The following is a 16,966-nucleotide window of genomic DNA, read 5'->3' on the forward strand; positions in this document are numbered from 1 at the left end:
GCTGAACTATAGACTGAGATAAAATGACCTTAAATTTAGAGAAGGGGGTAATCTGAGGGAATCTGTGGTTTAACACCATAATGACTTATATCTTTATATCCACTATAGAGTCTGCTATTTTTTTGTTTTTAGTAAGCTTCTCCAGATAACCAAAATTAGCAGAAGCTTAGTTCTGGCCTTTAATAGTTGCTCTGATTTGGCTCAGATTATTATTTAGTGGGGAGGACAATAGGGCAGGGAGGAGTCATGTTGCAGTATTTTCCTCGCCCCAGATACAAAACCTGAGATTTGGGGTTCCTTGGCAATAGTGTATTTGGTGGTAATTCATGTATATTTTGCAACAATTTATTCATTGAACAGCGTGTTATATAGGAATCTTGTATTTTATTTACAGTTTGGGAATTGTAAATTTTTTAGGGCAAAGTAGCCCTAGTGTTACATACAGTGTTACTTTCAGCCAGAAAAGGACTGGAATACATCTTCCATGAAGTTAGTATTTTACAAGTTTACTTGAAGTTTTTGCGTAATTTTACAGAAGACTCCAAGAAATAAACTAATGAAAATCTTCACTGTATGTCATAATTAATCATCCTTCAGTGATGATTTTCTTTCAGGATAGTTCACGTAGAAACTAAGAAATAATCAAGTTCTTTGTTCAGGACTGACAGTTGCTCTCAGAACTAGATTTAGACTAGATTCTGAGAAGCCTGCATTGGTGATATAAGATTCAAGGAATGGAGGAGAGAGGATGGCAAGTTCAAAGAAGCTTATGTAGTCAGTATTTGGGGAGCTATGTGGAGTATTTTTCATAGTATTGAAGAGTGCAAGTTAAAAAGGCTGTTTTGTGAAGGGGGTTTTAGTTTACTCTTGTTACATTAGTAGGATCCCCTCCCCAGTGTAAATTAGGTTGATGTAATGGCATGATCCTTTGGGAACTGATGTAAGATATTGCAGAAATGAGAAATTCTTGGAAAAACCAATTGAAAAACCTGCCTTTCATCAATTTAATAAAGTTAGAGAAAGGAATTAGCTGTTAGACTTTGCAAAATAAAACATTTCTCTTCCTTGGATGAAGTGTGTCCATCCAGTATTTAAACCTTGGACTGACCTGTATCTTAGACTGTTGAGAAAGCACATTATCAGTGTCACATTTAAACATTTAAGTTATAGTTGAATTATTATTTTATACATTGTTATTTTGAAATAGGTTTTTGTGATAATGTCTCCAAGATGGAAGATTGATGCTGAGAAACTGAACAGGAAGATAAAGCTGAATAGGAGGTTCAGTAATGCCAATTTCTTAAATTTGAGCTAAGTTTTTAAGTAGCATATTTGAAAACCTGATGCTTAGGACAGTAGTGATCACCAAATCTATAGACTCTACTAAATTAGTTAATGCAAATAAGTGTTTTAACTTCAATCAGACTATCCAAATTTAGTGTCACTTTGAAGGATTAAATGACTTGTATTTTTATTGACTTCCTAATCAAATCCAAAAGAGACCTTTGATGCGTAATATAACAGTATTAATTGTACTTTGGTTTTTACATATTATAGACATTGGTAAGCATTTTATGGATATGATAAACAGATTTTGTAAATTTTAATAGACTTACAAAGATGGAGACTTATAAAAATTTTTTAAAAAGAAATATAGTTCTTATATAGTAGCAATTTCAGATATTAACATTTGTGGGCCAGAAGAGATGATGACTATTAATCTCCTCTCTAGATTTCTAAATTATTTAGGGAAATTGATTAATGACCATTTCATGAGATTAATTTTTAGAAGAGGATTGACTGTTAATTGGAATAGGTGGGAGAAAGCTGGTAGTTTTTAGGATTAAAAAGCACATGATCATTCCACAAATACTTACTAGGTGCCCACTGTGTGATAGGAGTGCTTTGCAGTGGTAAAGAATCTGTCTGCCAATGCTGGAGATGTGGGTTTGATCCCTAGGTCAGGAAGATCCCCTTGAGTAGAAAAATTGCAACCCACTCCAGTATTCTTGCCTGGGAAATCCCATGAAGAGAGGAGGCTGGAGGGCTACAGTCCATGGATTGCAAAGAGTCAGATACAACTGAGCACACACACATGTGATAGGAACTGTATAGAGACAAAGAGGATATACCTCCATTCTCATTATCCCTTAAGTAACACACTGTCCAGTGGTAGCCGTGGTTAAACTGCCAAATTAAGTTGACCGATGCACTTTTTTTTTTAATTGGGGTATAATTGCTTTACAGTGTTGTGTTAGTTTCTGCTATACAACAAAGTGAATCAACTGTGTGCATATATCCCTTCCCTCGTGAATCTCCATCCCATTTCCCCCATCCCTCCCCTCTAGGTCATCACAGAGCGCTGAGCTGAGCTCCCTTTGCTGTATATATAGCAGGTTCCTACCAGCTATCTATTTTACACATGGAAGTATATATATGTGTATATATATAATCTCCTGATATGTCCCACTCTCCTCTTTTCCCCGTTGTATCCACCTGTCTGTTCTTCATGATTACGTCGCTTTTCTTCCCCTGCTGTAGGTGCATCTATACCATTTTTTGCACTATGTTTTATGAAAATGATTTAAAATTAATGAAAGTTAATTTGAAAATTTCATAGTCTTAGTTTTACCCATTGTTATTGTTGATGAATTTGTAGCATGTCTTTGGATCTGAATCCATTTGATTTGGTTTTGCTTATTAATCTTGTGTTTTTGTAGAATCTTACATTAGTGTGTAGGAGTATCCACAGAGATACATGTGCCTTATGGTGCATAGTAGAAATTCTAAAAACCTTATTACCTAAAAATGTTATATTCAGAAATATTTTACATAGGCCACATAGGGTAAAAATCAAGTTTTTCCCCTGTGAAAAATGATCATACTCTTTGTGCTGTATGAAGATCCGGGACATTTATGGAAAATAAAACATGTTTCAGTATCACACAGTTATGTGATAAGATTAGAGCTGAAGAGCTTAACCAGGTTTGGAAGCTAATTACTGTTAACAGATGAAAAAAATCTGGAGAACTTCCTCTTTGCTCCTTTTAGTAAATGGGAAGAAATGACGGTTTTTCCTTCAGAAATACTAGGGCAAATTATGGGATGGGAAATTTTGATTGTACTCTTATAAACTAGCTTTGATTTCTTGATACATAATAGAATTCTTCCTGTTTTTCTTTCTATGTAACAAATTTCAGACCATCTGAAAGTAACTCTTCCATTGAGATAGAGGTTCTAAACTACTTGGAAACAGTCCCAGTTTTAGACATTTGGTTTTGGTGTCTGTATGTATATCTGTGTGTGTTAAAGTGTGAGCAAAGAAGCAACTATAAATAGTATGCAGATACTAATAGATGCTTTTGAATTGTGGTGTCGGAGAAGACTTGAGAGTCCCTTGGACTGCAAGGAGATCCAACCATTCCATCCTAAAGGAAATCAGTCCTGGGTGTTCATTGGGAGGACTGATGTTGAAGCTGAAGCTCCAATACTTTGGCTGCCTGATGGAAAGAGCTGACTCATTTGAAAAGACCCTGATGCTGAGATTGAGAGCAGGAGGTGAAGGGGATGACAGGGGATGAGATGGTTGGATGGCATCACTGACTCAATGGACATGAGTTTGGGTGGGCTCTGGGAGTTGGTGATCGATAGGGAGGCCTGGTATGCTGCAGTTCATGGGGTCTCAAAGAGTTGGACATGACTGAGCGACTGAACTAAACTGAAATGATAGCATGCAGGAGTTTAAGACCTCTTGAATGGTTATTTTTATGGCCATTTGTCATCTGATTCATACATTGCACACTTGAGGAGTTTTATGTCTATTTGGTTGTCACTGATGATTGTTCAATTATTTTTGCAGTTATATAAAGAAAACTGTATAATACTACTTTAAATTAGGGCAGCCATGTAACTTATCATCCAAATTGGACACTTTTGAGCATTATATTAATAGTGACCTAAGAGTAACAGATATAAACCAAGATTGGCCCATGTAAACCAAGATACATGATCTTAATTAAGATGCTTTTGATTACAGTAGCAGAAAACACAAACTAGTAGTTTAAACAATAAGCAAATAGACTGGTTTGTATAGTCAAAAAACCCAGTGCTGAAGAATGCTACAGGAGTGGTTTGGTGAGGACTCTGGCTTTGTTTCTCTGTTTTCTAGTCTCTGACTGCTATGGCTGGCTTCCCTTCTAGTTGTTGAATGATTGCCAAGAGTAGTTGGGGTTATATTCTTTTTCATGTATGACCAATAGGAGAAAGAAGCTTGCTCTTCCCATAAATGTAAAATTAGTCTTAAGCCTAGTGATTATTAGATATTTCTGAACTAATCTCTGTGACAGGGAGAATATCTTGTGCTTATTGTTTTAGACATGGAATATTTGAATAGCATGAAGCAAGGAGGATAGAATTACCTTGGTTCTCTTAGACCAATCAGAGTCCATCAAGGAAACTCTCAAAGGGTCAGTCTGTCTTGGAAAGCACAGCAGTTAAATGAAGAGGAAGGGGTGCAGTGAATGTTTGGGAAGCAACGACCATGTTTTATTGTGAAGTCCAGTGTCCCTGCTTCTTTGCATTTTCCTTGAGGCCTCTGTTACTAAATTCCTGCAGCCTAGCCTACTTTGCGTGTGTTTTCCTTCTAATGAGAATTTAAGGGTAGCCTGGTAAGGGGGAAGCCAAAGAAAACTTAGCGTCCCATTTTTCTCCCTCTGTTTTTATGTATGACTATAATAATTGGTCATCTTTTTTCTTTTTTCTCACAGACTAATAGGGATGCCAAAGGAAAAATATGATCCTCCAGATCCTCGCAGAATTTATACCATCATGTCAGCAGAGGAGGTAGCCAATGGGAAAAAATCTCACTGGGCAGAATTAGAAATCTCGGGTGAGTGAAATCTGAAACATTTAATTTGGGATATGTGGCTCAGACAGTAAAATGTCTGTCTACAATGCAGAAGACCTGGGTTCAATCCCTGGGTTGCGAAGATCTCCTGGAGAAGGAAATGGCACCCCACTCCAGTATTCTTGCCTGGAAAATCCCATGGATGGAGGAACCTGGAAGGCTACAGTCCATGGGGTCGCAAAGAGTCAGACACGACTGAGCGACTTCACACTTCACACACACATAATCGCAAGAATGAACAAGAGTTGAGTATTACATTTTTGTCATTGCTATACATTTTGAGTTAGATGAATTAATTGAAAAAATCCAAATGCTGAGGTACTTGCTGCTGCTGCTAAGTCACTTCAGTCGTGTCTGACTCTGTGCGACCCCATAGACGGAAGCCCACCAGGCTCCCCCGTCCCTGGGATTCTCCAGGCAAGAACACTGGAGTGGGTTGCCATTTCCTTCTCCAATGCATGAAAGTGAAAAGTGAAAGGGAAGTCGCTCAGTTGTGTCCGACTCTTGGCGACCCCATGGACTGCAGCCTACCAGGCTCCTCCATCCATGGGATTTTCCAGGCAAGAGTACTGGAGTGGGGTGCCATTGCCTTCTCCGGCTGAGGTACTTACTAGTGTTCAACTTACTGTTTTATCTGTGACTAAATGTCTTTGTTTCCATTGTTTCTTTTGAGATTAATACCATGGGCCACAGGTGGCATCTAGAACTGAAGGCATTGGGAGTGCAGTTTCTAAGTAAAACCTGCTTCTTTGATATAATAGATTTTGTTTTTCTATCACAGAGTAATCATTTTTGCAAGTTGATATCTTTGCCATCATCCTATCATCCCATTGTTGGCAGAGTAGGAATCCTAAAAGCTATCTGTTTATTCTATAAAGTGATAACTGCTACATGACTTTACATGTTTAGGATTTGTTAAAATAGAATCTGATTTCTGAAAACTCATAACCCCAGTCTAATAGTGAGAAAAACATCAGACCAACTGAAGGACGTTCCACAGAGTGATTGTCAGGGTCCTGAAAACAAGGAAAGAATGAGAAACTGTCATAGACAAGAGAAGACTAAAGAGACATGGCAACTAGATGCAAAATGGTATCTTGGATCAAATCTTCTAACAAAAAGGTGTAAAAACTGGTGAAATTCAAATAAAGTCTGTAAATTAGTTAATAACGAAAGTAGTAATCTTAGTTTCCTAGTTTTGACAAATGTTCTTTTTTGGGCTTCCCTGGCGAATCAGATGGTAAACAATCTACCTGCAATCCAGGAGACCCAGGTTCGATCTCTGGGTCAAGAATATCTCCTGGAGAAGGGAACTGACTCCAGTGTTCTGGCCTGGAGAATTCCATGGACAGAGGAACCTGGCGGGCTACAGCCAATGGGGTCACAAAGAGGTGGACATGACTGAGTAACTAATTCTTTCAGTTAACAGGCTTCCCTGGTGGCTCAGATGGTAAAGAATCTGCCTGCAAGGCAGGAGACCCAGGTTCTGTCCCTTTAGTTGCTAAACTGTGTTTGACTCTTTGTGACCCTACGGGCTGTAGCCTGCCAGGCTTTTCCCAGGTAGGGATTTCCCAGGCAAGAATACTGGAATAGGTTGCTGTTTCCTCCGTCAGAGGATCTTCTCCACCCGGGGATTGAACCCGGTCTCCTACATTGGCAGGCATGTTCTTTACTACCGAGCCACTAGGAAACCTTTTACAAATGTACAGTGGTAATATAATATGCTAGTAGTAGGGAAAACTGGCTGGGGGGTGTATAGGAACTGTGTTGTCTGGTAACTTTTCTATAAATCTACAATTATTACAAAGTTAAAAACTTATTAAAAATAAAAGTATAAGTACAGTTTTTCTTTTATGAATCGATATAATACAGACTGTACATAGAATGTAATTTTTTCCTCAGTAGGCTTTCATTGGAAGAGTTAAACCCACATTAGAGTATAGCAGGAACTATGTGTATCTTCGATAAAAAGTAGCTGGGTGGATAGGTGATTGGTAATTTTAAAATAATGAATATGAGCAAATCCTACTAGGTTAACCCAGGATTTCTCAACTTGGCACTGTTGACACTTCCGGGTAGACAGTTCTTTGTGGTTGGAAGTGGTTGTGGCACATCGATGTTCAGCAGCATTCCTGGCCTCTACCCACTAGATAGTGGTAGCACTCCTCTGGTTTTGACAACCTAAAATGTTTCCAGATTGCCAGAGTCCCAGTGTTGTCTCTGGTTGATAATCCCTGGTTACCCCTAGGTAAAAACTTAAGTGTTTTATTTATTAGAACCTCTATCACTTGAAAACTTTGTTTCCTATTAAAATGCAAAATCCTAGTTAATACTTTAAGCCTGATTATAGACAAGGTCAAGGAACCTGTGATAGAAAGAACCCTGGACAGAAGATCTAAATTTGAGTCTACTGCTTGATAGCCACACGAAAAACAACATTTCCCTATTAAGATTTTTTTGCCCTCTGTACCTTCCACTGCTCTTTTAATCAGAATCTTTTACCATTTCACTTTGGTAAAAAGTTTTTAAAGTCTCTTCATATAAGTTTATTGTTAAGATAATACCACGTTGTACAGAAGTTGAAACTCTGTGATTTGCTTAGGCTTAATATGGCTAACAAATGGTAGAAATTAGGACTCTGAATCAAGTCTTCTAGCTTTTTCCAGTATGTGTTCTACCATAGCTGTCGGAGGCTGAGTCACTGGTAAAGCGTAATGTGTGACCATTTCCTGGAGTGTGTTGCACTTAATGCAGAATCTTAAACCAGATTTATTAATGTATAATTGAAATAGGAGAAAGCTGGGGAAGATATCTTCTTTGGGAGTAAAATGATTTTCCTGGTGGCTAATCTAAGATTAGTTCTAAATCATAGCAGTTACTCTTGTCTATTTAAAGTATGTAGACTAATTCAAACCCTAGGTGTAGATTAGCCTTGTACTGTTAATTTTCATGAAGTATGTGAGAAGTGCTTTGTTAGTACCATGACTTAAAAAAAATTCATAACCATTCTATTGCAAAAGCTCAAGTCAGCCCCATGCTTTCTCCTTGAGACATGTGATCACCCTCAATCCAAGGGTCTCCTTGTTATATTGCGTTTTATTTTAATACATGGTAGATTTGTGAGAAAGAATGGTTGTCAGACAAAAGTTGCATGGAATTAAAGAAGGACCAGTTATGTTTGGAAGCAGTCAAAAGCATTTAATGCAAAATTAAAATGTCAGAGTCAGAGTATCTGTATGCATTTATGGGCTTTTCTCCCACTTTTTGGTGCTTGTAGCTCATTTTTTGTCTTGGACCTAGGTTTAATGAATCAATATTTTGCCTTTTAGGTAGAGTGCGGAGCTTAAGTACATCACTTTGGTCATTGACACACTTGACAGCGCTGCACCTAAATGACAATTACCTTAGTCGCATTCCACCTGATATTGCCAAGCTTCATAATCTGGTTTACCTGGATCTGTCATCCAATAAACTCAGAAGTTTACCAGCAGAACTAGGAAACATGGTGTCTCTCAGGTGAGAACATATAAATGTGACACAACTGTATAAAATTGTAAATTTACCAAATACAAATATGGGAGGTTACTCATCTTAAAGTAAGTAGGCTTTCCATATGTGTGTGAATATTAAATGATATAAATTGTCTAAGCACAGTACTTGAGTTGGCCTTCATAGAATGCTTCTTTTCCTTCCTTCCTTTAAATTTGGAGTTTTCTAGCTGGAAATGTGCGTGTATTACCAATTTCTTTTGACAGACTTGAGGTGGGATAGGGCTAAAATACTTTATTCTTGCTTTACACTCAGGTGACAAATCTCATCAGAATTATTTGGGGCTAGACTAGTAGTAGACTGGAGTGGGTTGCCATTTCCTCCTCCAGGGGATCTTTCCGACCCAGGAATTGAACTCACATCTCCTATGTCTCCTACGTTGCAGATGGATTCTTTACCCATTGAGGCATGGGGGAACCAATGAAAACAAAGATTGCTTTCCTGCCTTTTTACTGCTGAGTAGTAATGTTAAAAAATTGCTATCATATGTTTAAATTTAAACATTTAATATTTTAAAAATCTTGTTTTTTCACAATCCCTTTACTGTATGTGTTTTTTTTAATACTTCTTAGGTGTCTGATTTTATACCTTTTAGTCATTAATTAATAACACTGGCCATTTATTTTCTCTATAATCTGCCCCAAATTTCACAGTCATAAATTCAGATCTTCATGTGTGCTGTCCTGTTTATACTGTCCTATGCTTTATTTTTAATGTTTATATTTTCTGTCAGTGATTGTTGTATCTTGAAGTGATTATAGTTGTAATGCTATGAAATTTGAATGGGTTACTGGCTACTGTGTAGTAAATCCTGAAGTTTATTAAAAAAATTTTTTTTTCCCTGTGATTGAGGCTGGGTTTGAGGATATCTGCTATCTTTGGGTACATAAAATATCTCTCTCTCTTGATTTGTATCTGAGAGGAATTTTGGGTGAGCGACAAAAGGGAGTGGATTTGAGAGTGATACACAATTCCTATATCTTTAATTTGTGTTCGAGAATGAGTAAATTCATAGAAACACTGTTAATGAATGTGGTAGTTATAACATTTTGGAATGAATATAGAGAAATAATGCCTTGATTGTAGATATCACTCATGGTATCTTAAAAGGCAGGTTAAGAACAGCAACTGTGGATATGTTAATAAAGTTTGTTTTTTTTTTTTCTTTAAAACAGGGAATTGCTTTTAAATAACAATCTGTTACGGGTTTTGCCTTATGAACTTGGTCGGCTCTTCCAGCTACAAACTCTAGGTTTGAAAGGTGAGTGATTTTTCTTTTTTAAATGATAGCATTGACACTCAGTATTGAGGCTGTGTTAACCTTTTAAAGGCCATTTTGGTTACAGTTAGGTCAGGTTTTAGTATAATTTTGAGAATATAACCATATGTTCCTCTTAAGAGAAAAGTGATTCTTCTATATCAAATTGAGCTTCAGGATTTCAACAAGCTCCCATCATTTTAACAAGCTTGTATGGAGGGAACATTTTTTAATTTTATTTTTAATTTTCTGTAAACCTTTGAATTTTCTTAGAGGAGATATTTTAAGTTAACACTTAGCATTGTAGTTTTTTCCCATTTAAAAAAAAATTTAAAAACAATGATGTAACATAATAAATTATAACCTCAGTCAGAATGTCTGATTTTAATAGAGTAGATAGCATTAACATATTATATAAGGGAAAAGCATAACAGTAAAAATGAGCTACACATAGTAAGTGTAGTTGTTTGTATATAAGCATATTAATCCATCCTCTGGTGGTATCATCTCAGTTTGGGATGAAAGTCATACTCAAATCACATAAATACTTGTTTTGTATGTTTTTCTCTTACAGCATAGCATAGGAAGACGGGCTTATTTTGAATGCAGAGGACTGTGTGTAGATTTACTGTATTGGTTAAACATTTTTTGTGCTAATAAGGAATGAACATTAATCAAAGCCTTATAAAATACACACTTTGTTTTATTTTCCTTCTTCAAAGACTACTAAGTCTCATGAACATGTTCTGTTTGTGTTTGTTAAAGTCATACAATGGAGCATTAAGAAAGAAGCTCGAATAAGAGTGGTAGGATTGCTGATGTTACTTGTTGAAATGAATGAAATGGAAACAGTGGTATTAGGCTTTCTTATACAATTAACCCTTTGTAAATTAGGTCATTATATGAATGGTCTAACTTGTGATTTTAGTTTCTTTGTAGGATTTTACTGCTTTGTTTTTTTTTTTTAAATCATGTATGAAGTACAGACAGGGGGATACTTATCATCTAAAATATTTTCTTGAGGATTCACCCAAGGTGTGAATTTCACCTTACTCTCTATATGTTAAATCTTATTCTTATAGTTGAAACAATTATCCAGCTAGAGTTGGAGTGGGGGCTTCTGTTCCTCTTAATAAGTATGAATGGTTATCATTTTGTATAATCTTAGATTTCATGAAATATGGAACTCACAATTTCATACTGGTTATAATAATTGTATATTTTTTTCTCCAAGGATAACTATTATTTCTTTCAAGATCAATCAGAAGGGCTGTTTTCCTCCTTCTCATATTGATGGAGAGCATGTTAATGACAAATGAATAATTTGCTATTGAACCCAGTTAGACTTAGCCTTTATACTTTGTAACATTCCTAAAAAAGCAAATATTATATATCTTCTGTTTCACAACTCTATTCCATGTTATCTCATGTAGAGACGTGTTCTCAGAAAATTTATACTGTGTACCAACTGAATGAATCATTCTGAATATCTATTGTCTCCTTAGTCCTTCATTCTTTTTTATTGGTTAAAATGTTAGTCTTCCAAACTATAATCTTTGGTTGGCCTTTGGTTTTAGAGATTTGTCTGCTGATGATTCACATTTGTTAAAATCTCCCTTTAGACTTTTAAAGTCAGGCACCAGTTCTGCTTTACTAGATGCAACTTAGTTTTCTCTGTGCTCTTGAATAACTTCCTTTTCAGTAAACTTCGGTTTGTTCTGTGGTAAATGCCTGTATGCAGCCCTTTCCTCTTCTGTGAAGATTTGTTTTTCTGGCAGTGCTATTTTATGTTCAAGTAATCAGTATGGAGGAGTAAGGACCTTTTAGACATGAAAGAAAATCAGAGCCCTTCCAACCTTCTTTCATAACTTTAAGATGATAAAAAACAGGGTTGGTTTTATGAAGGAATTAAAGGAATAAAGGTCCCTAATGAATGGTAGCTGTATATTCTTAGGGAGGTAAAACTTGAAATAATTCATCATCAGTTTTAATAACCATGTAGTGGTATTTTGTGTCTAAAAAAGGGGGAGGGAGTAGAATGGAGCATTTAAAATAGTGTTGTGATATATTTAAAAGAAACAATGAAAATGGATTGCCTCTGAGATTCCATTTTGTCTTCAAACTAGAAAAAGGAGTTTTTTCCTGTCTTTTCCTTCCATTTCCTGTCTTCCTCTGAAGCATAGATACTGACATTTTGATAATGATTTTGATCATCCTGGCTCACCAAGTTAATTTTTAGAAATTCTGTTTTGAGACTTGAGGAGTATGAGTGGTGGGTTGGGTATTTTAGGAGTTAGGATAGGAAGAAGGCCAATTTAAAAACTACATACATGGCCAGTCCAGTAAGCTGGAAATGTTCTGTTAAGTCACTTAAAAAACAAATTCAAACTTTATTAGTTTTTATGAAAGAAAATGTGTAAGTTTTAAATAATTTGAAATTCATGTCCTAAGGTAAAGCAATGCTTTCTCTGACATACGGGCCAAAGAGTTCCTCAAGCATTAAACATTTATGTCCCCAAATAATAAAAAATTTATGACTTCAATAACTGTGAAAATTTCTACCTTTCTCCCACGAATTGCTTACCACCCTTGAAATAAAAAGGAGTGCGACAGTTTAAGATTCTTTTACTATGTGAACTTTTACATTCACTAAATATATCATAATATAAAAAGTAACATTTTAAAGAAAATAATAAAATGAATACATATCCGTTTATCTAACATTCTCAGTACCTTTTTAAAAGTAGCATTTTAAAAATCCAGTTGTCACTCATATAGGAGGCAAGGTACTTACTTCTGTATTATCTAATGAGCATCTATAAATCAGTAAGTGAAAAATAATCTATCAGAGAGCATTGTTGTTCAGTCGCTAAGTAGTGTCTGACTCTTTGTGACTCCATGAACAGCAGCACACCTGGCTTCCCTGTCCTTCACTATCTCCCAGAGTTTGCTCATACTCATGTCCATTGAGTCAGAGATGCCATCCAACCATATCATCCCCTGTCACTCCCTTCACCTCTTGCCCTCAATCTCTCCCAGCATCAGAGTCTTTTCCAATGAGTTGGCTCTTAACAGATGGCCAAAGTTTTGGAGCTTCAACATCAGTCCTTCCAGTGCGTATTCAGGGTTGATTTCCTTTAGGATTTGACTGGTTTGATCTCCTTGCTGTCCAAGGGACTCTAAAGAGTCTTCTCTAGCACCACAATTCAAAACCATCAATTCTTTGGCGCTCAGCCTTCTTTATGGTCAGGCTCTCACAAACATGCATGACTATTGGAAAAATCATATCTTTGACCATACAGACCTTTGTTGGCAAAATGATATCTCTGGCTTTTTAATATGCTAAGTTTGTCATAATTTTTCTTCCAGGGAGCTTCTTATAATTTCGTGGCTGCAGTCACTGTCTGCAGTGATTTTGGAGCCCAAGAAAATAAAATTTGTCACTGTTCTTAGTTTTTCCCCATCTATTTGCCTGGAAGTGATGGGACCAGATGCCATGATCTTAGTTTTCTGAATGTTGAGTTTTAAACCCGCTTTGTCACTCTCCTCTTTCACTTTCATCAAGAGACTCTTTAGTTCCTCTTCACTTTGTGCCATTGGAATGTTACTGTCTGCATATCTGAGATTGTTGATATTTCTCCTGGCAATCTTGCTTCCAGCTTGTGAATCTCCTAGCCCGACATTTCTCATGAAGTACTCTGCATATAAGTTAAATAAGCAGGATGACAATATACAACCTTACACTCCTTCCCTAATCTTGAACCAGTCTGTTGTTCCGTGTCTGGTTCTAACTGTTGCTTCTTGTCCTGTACAGGTTTCTCAGGAGACAGGTAAGGTGGTCTGGTATTCTCATGTCTTTACGAGTTTTCCACAGTTTTTTGTGATCTACACAGTCAAAGACTTTAGCATAGTCAGTGAAGCAGATTTTTTTTAGAATTCCCTTGGCGTTTTCTAGGAATGTTGGCACTTTGATCTCTGGTTCCTCTGCCTTTTCTAAATCAAGATTATACATCTGGAAATTCTTGGTTCACGTACTGTTGAAGCTTAGCTTGAAGGATTTGAGCATGACCTTGCTAGCATGTGAAATGAGTTTAGTTATATGGTAGTTTAAACAAGCTATTAAGTTAGCCAATTATTGTTTCATGGGTAGTGGTAGAAGACATGAGACTCTTGGGTCAGAGACAAAGAACATTATCTATCATTCAAGCTACAAGATGGGCCCAGACACCCGTTGTATACACACAGTTTGCATTGCAGTTGAGTAATCCAAGTCCAAAGGTCCAGCACTTTGCAAGCAAGCAACAAATATTATAGCTAACTACAAAAAGTTAGTCCTGCTTCCCCAGAAGTGCAAAGAGTTACATGGAAGTAGTGCTCTGGCTGCCTTGACCTATTTATTAATAGTTGCCTATTTAGCTACAGAACCTGCTCCATATCATGAGACAGATGAACCTCAGAATCAGTTACACTCTCTGAGAATGAGGAACGGAACACAGGGACACTGATGGACTGCCTTTCCCAACCATTTTTTTAAAGAGATTTTTCTTGTATGTTCACGAATAAGATAGACCTGTATTTTACTGTTCTTATTTAATTTTCTCAAAGAGTTTGCATAGTATGTAATTAATCCATTTCTTGAAATTTTTGTGGAACAAGGCTATAAAACTATCATTGCCTGGTGAAACTATCACCTCAATGTATTTGTACTTATAAGAACCGTCAAGTCCTTCTAATTGTTCATGAGTTAGTTTTGCTGGACCATATCTGTAATATTGAAATTTTTTAGCTTTTTAAAGTTTTCAGATTTGTTTGCATAAAAGTGTTGATGATGTTCTCTAGATATATTTTTAAGCTCTGTTTATATTACCCCTTTCTTCATTAGTAAGATTATTTGTGCCTTCTCTCTTTTTTCCTAATTTATTTCCCGAGGGGTTTGTCAGTTATGTTCTTTTCAGTGAATCAGTGTTGCCTTTTATTTTTTAAAAACTGGTTTGTTTCTGTTTTTCTTTATTCTTTTGTTCCATTTATCAGTATTATAATTTTTTCCTTTTTAAGTTGGATATATGGCTTATTCATACTTTGAGTTCCTTATTTGAAAATAAATAAAAGTATTTAAGATCATACATTTTTTTTGTCAAGACTAAATTTACTTGGCAGTTTTTTGGCATCCTATGCTTTTGATATGAAACATTATCATTGTTTTGGCCTAAGTATTATTATTATGCACGTGTGCCTGCTAATTCTCTTCAGTTGTGTCCAACTCTTTGTGACCCTATGGAGTGTAGCCCTCCAGGCTCCTCTGTCAATGGGATTCGCCAGGCAAGAATACTGGAGTAAGTAGCAATGCCCTTGTCCAGGGGAGCTTTCTGACTCAGGGATTGAACCTGTGTCTCTCATGTCTCCTGCATTGGCAGGCAGGTTCTTTACCATTTATGCCTCCTGGGAAACTTTATTATTAGGTTTATCATACCTTCTTTGACTCATCAGTTATTTAAAATTTCCATGCATGTGTGACTTTAGATTAGCTTTCTTTTATTGTTAGCTTTAAACTTAATTGCATTATAGGCAGTTAAGGTAGCCTGTATGAATCAGGTCTTTTACATCTATTGATTCTTGCTTTATGGCCTTGTATGTGATCAATTTTTATAAATGTTTTACTGCATCTGAAAAGAGTATTGTTTCTCTAATTGTTGGGCACACGTCTATATATATTTCTCCATTATATCAAATTTGTTGGTGTTCCTCAGATTTTCTGTATCTTTATAAATTTTTGGCTGTTTGCTTTTTGAATAATTAAGTTGTATATGCTAACATTTCCATTTAAATTCTGGATTTGTTCATTTTCCCCATGCCGTTTTGTTAGCTTTTGCTTTATAGCCTTTGAGATTATTTTATTAGGTATACCATCTATGCCTGTATATTTCTCTTGTTGTTGTTCATTTGTTAAGTTGTGTCTGACTTTTGTGATCCCATGGACTGTAGCATGCCACCTTTCCCTGTTCCTCACTATTTTCCGGAGTTTGCTCAAATTCATATCCATTGAATCAGTGATACTGTCCAGCCATCTCATCCTCTATCTCCATCTTCTCCTTTTGCCTTCAATCTTTCCCAGCATCACGGTCTTTTCCAGTGAGTTGGTCGTTTACATCAGGTGGCCAAAGTATTGCTCTACCTTCAGGTAATTTGAACCTGATAGTATGTCTGAGTCTTTTGTTAGTGTTTTCATCTTATAGTCTTTGTTATCTAATGTAATAGCTATTCAAGTTTTCTTTTGGAAATTGTTTGAATGTATCTTTTTTCATTTGTTTACTTTCAGCCTTTCTGTGTAATTATGCTTAGATGTCTCTTATAAATAGTATATAATTGGTCTTTGTTCTTAATCTAGTCTGACTTTTTTTGTTTTTAATGTGTAGGTTCAAACCAGTTGCTTTAACTCTATTCCAGTTGTTGATATTCTTGTATTGTTGCCATCCTACAATTTGATTCCATTCTTTGTGTGATTTTTCTCTTTTTGCCTTTCTAAAACAGATTTTTTTCCCCTTGTTCATTTCTCAACCTGTGTATTTCTGTTGGTTTGGGATTTGTACATTTTATTTCTGGATTCTTAGTGATCACTCTTGAAATTGTATCTTGAATATAGTTTTGAAAAAATTAAATTTTTATCAACCTTTTTACCAAACCATTTGCATGGAGTGAAAATGACCTCTTTGTTGACAGACATTCACATTTGGTAAATGTTGACAGATGTATGCAGTTGCATAACCACCAGTACAGTTGAGACATAAGATTGTTCTGGTATCCTCCAGAATTCATTTGTGTTTGTTGAAGTCAACACCTTCTCCTACTATCAGCCCTCGGCAAGTACTTTCCCAGAAATGTCATACATGGAAACATAGTATGTAAACTTTTGAGTCAGGATTCTTTCATTTAGCTTAATGTATTTGAGGTTCATCAGGGTTGTGTATTTTGATAGTGCATTTCTATTGCTGAGTAGTTTCTGACTGTGTGGACATACTACTAAATTTTATCTGTTCACAAGTTGAAGGACATGTGGGTTGTTTCCAGTTATGGTTGATTAGGGATTGTAAACATTTGTATAGATTTTTGTGTGAAGTAAGTTTCTCTTTTCCTTGGGTAAATAGATGGGACTGGAACTGCCAGGTGGTATGGTAAATGTATGTTAAACCTCATAAGAAACTGCCAGACTGTTTATCTGGCTGATAACGGAGCATAGTGGATTTTTCATTTTGTAT

General features: G+C 36.1%; 1 protein-coding gene across 9 annotated transcripts in view; it reads left to right on the forward strand.

Moving 5' to 3' along the window:
• The window catches only part of CNOT6L (CCR4-NOT transcription complex subunit 6 like), a 110,626-nt gene that overhangs the window by 43,754 nt on the left and 49,906 nt on the right, over positions 1 to 16,966 (forward strand). For 5 of the 9 annotated variants that reach the window (XM_086405189.1, XM_086405196.1, XM_086405187.1 and 2 more), the window contains exons 2-4: positions 4,767 to 4,888; positions 8,236 to 8,422; positions 9,631 to 9,716. In XM_086405189.1, the coding sequence (XP_086261315.1) occupies positions 4,777 to 4,888; positions 8,236 to 8,422; positions 9,631 to 9,716 (385 nt within the window). In that variant the 5' untranslated portion in view covers positions 4,767 to 4,776. The remainder of the gene's footprint in view (positions 1 to 4,766; positions 4,889 to 8,235; positions 8,423 to 9,630; positions 9,717 to 16,966) is intronic. The other 4 variants (XM_086405192.1, XM_086405193.1, XM_086405194.1 and 1 more) reach the window with 1 other exon arrangement.

The sequence above is a fragment of the Bos grunniens genome, chromosome 6, assembly GCF_055505025.1.
Source record: "Bos grunniens cultivar Pamir isolate PY7600 chromosome 6, Bosgru_T2T1.0, whole genome shotgun sequence".
In the NCBI taxonomy this organism is placed as follows: Eukaryota; Metazoa; Chordata; class Mammalia; order Artiodactyla; family Bovidae; genus Bos; species Bos grunniens.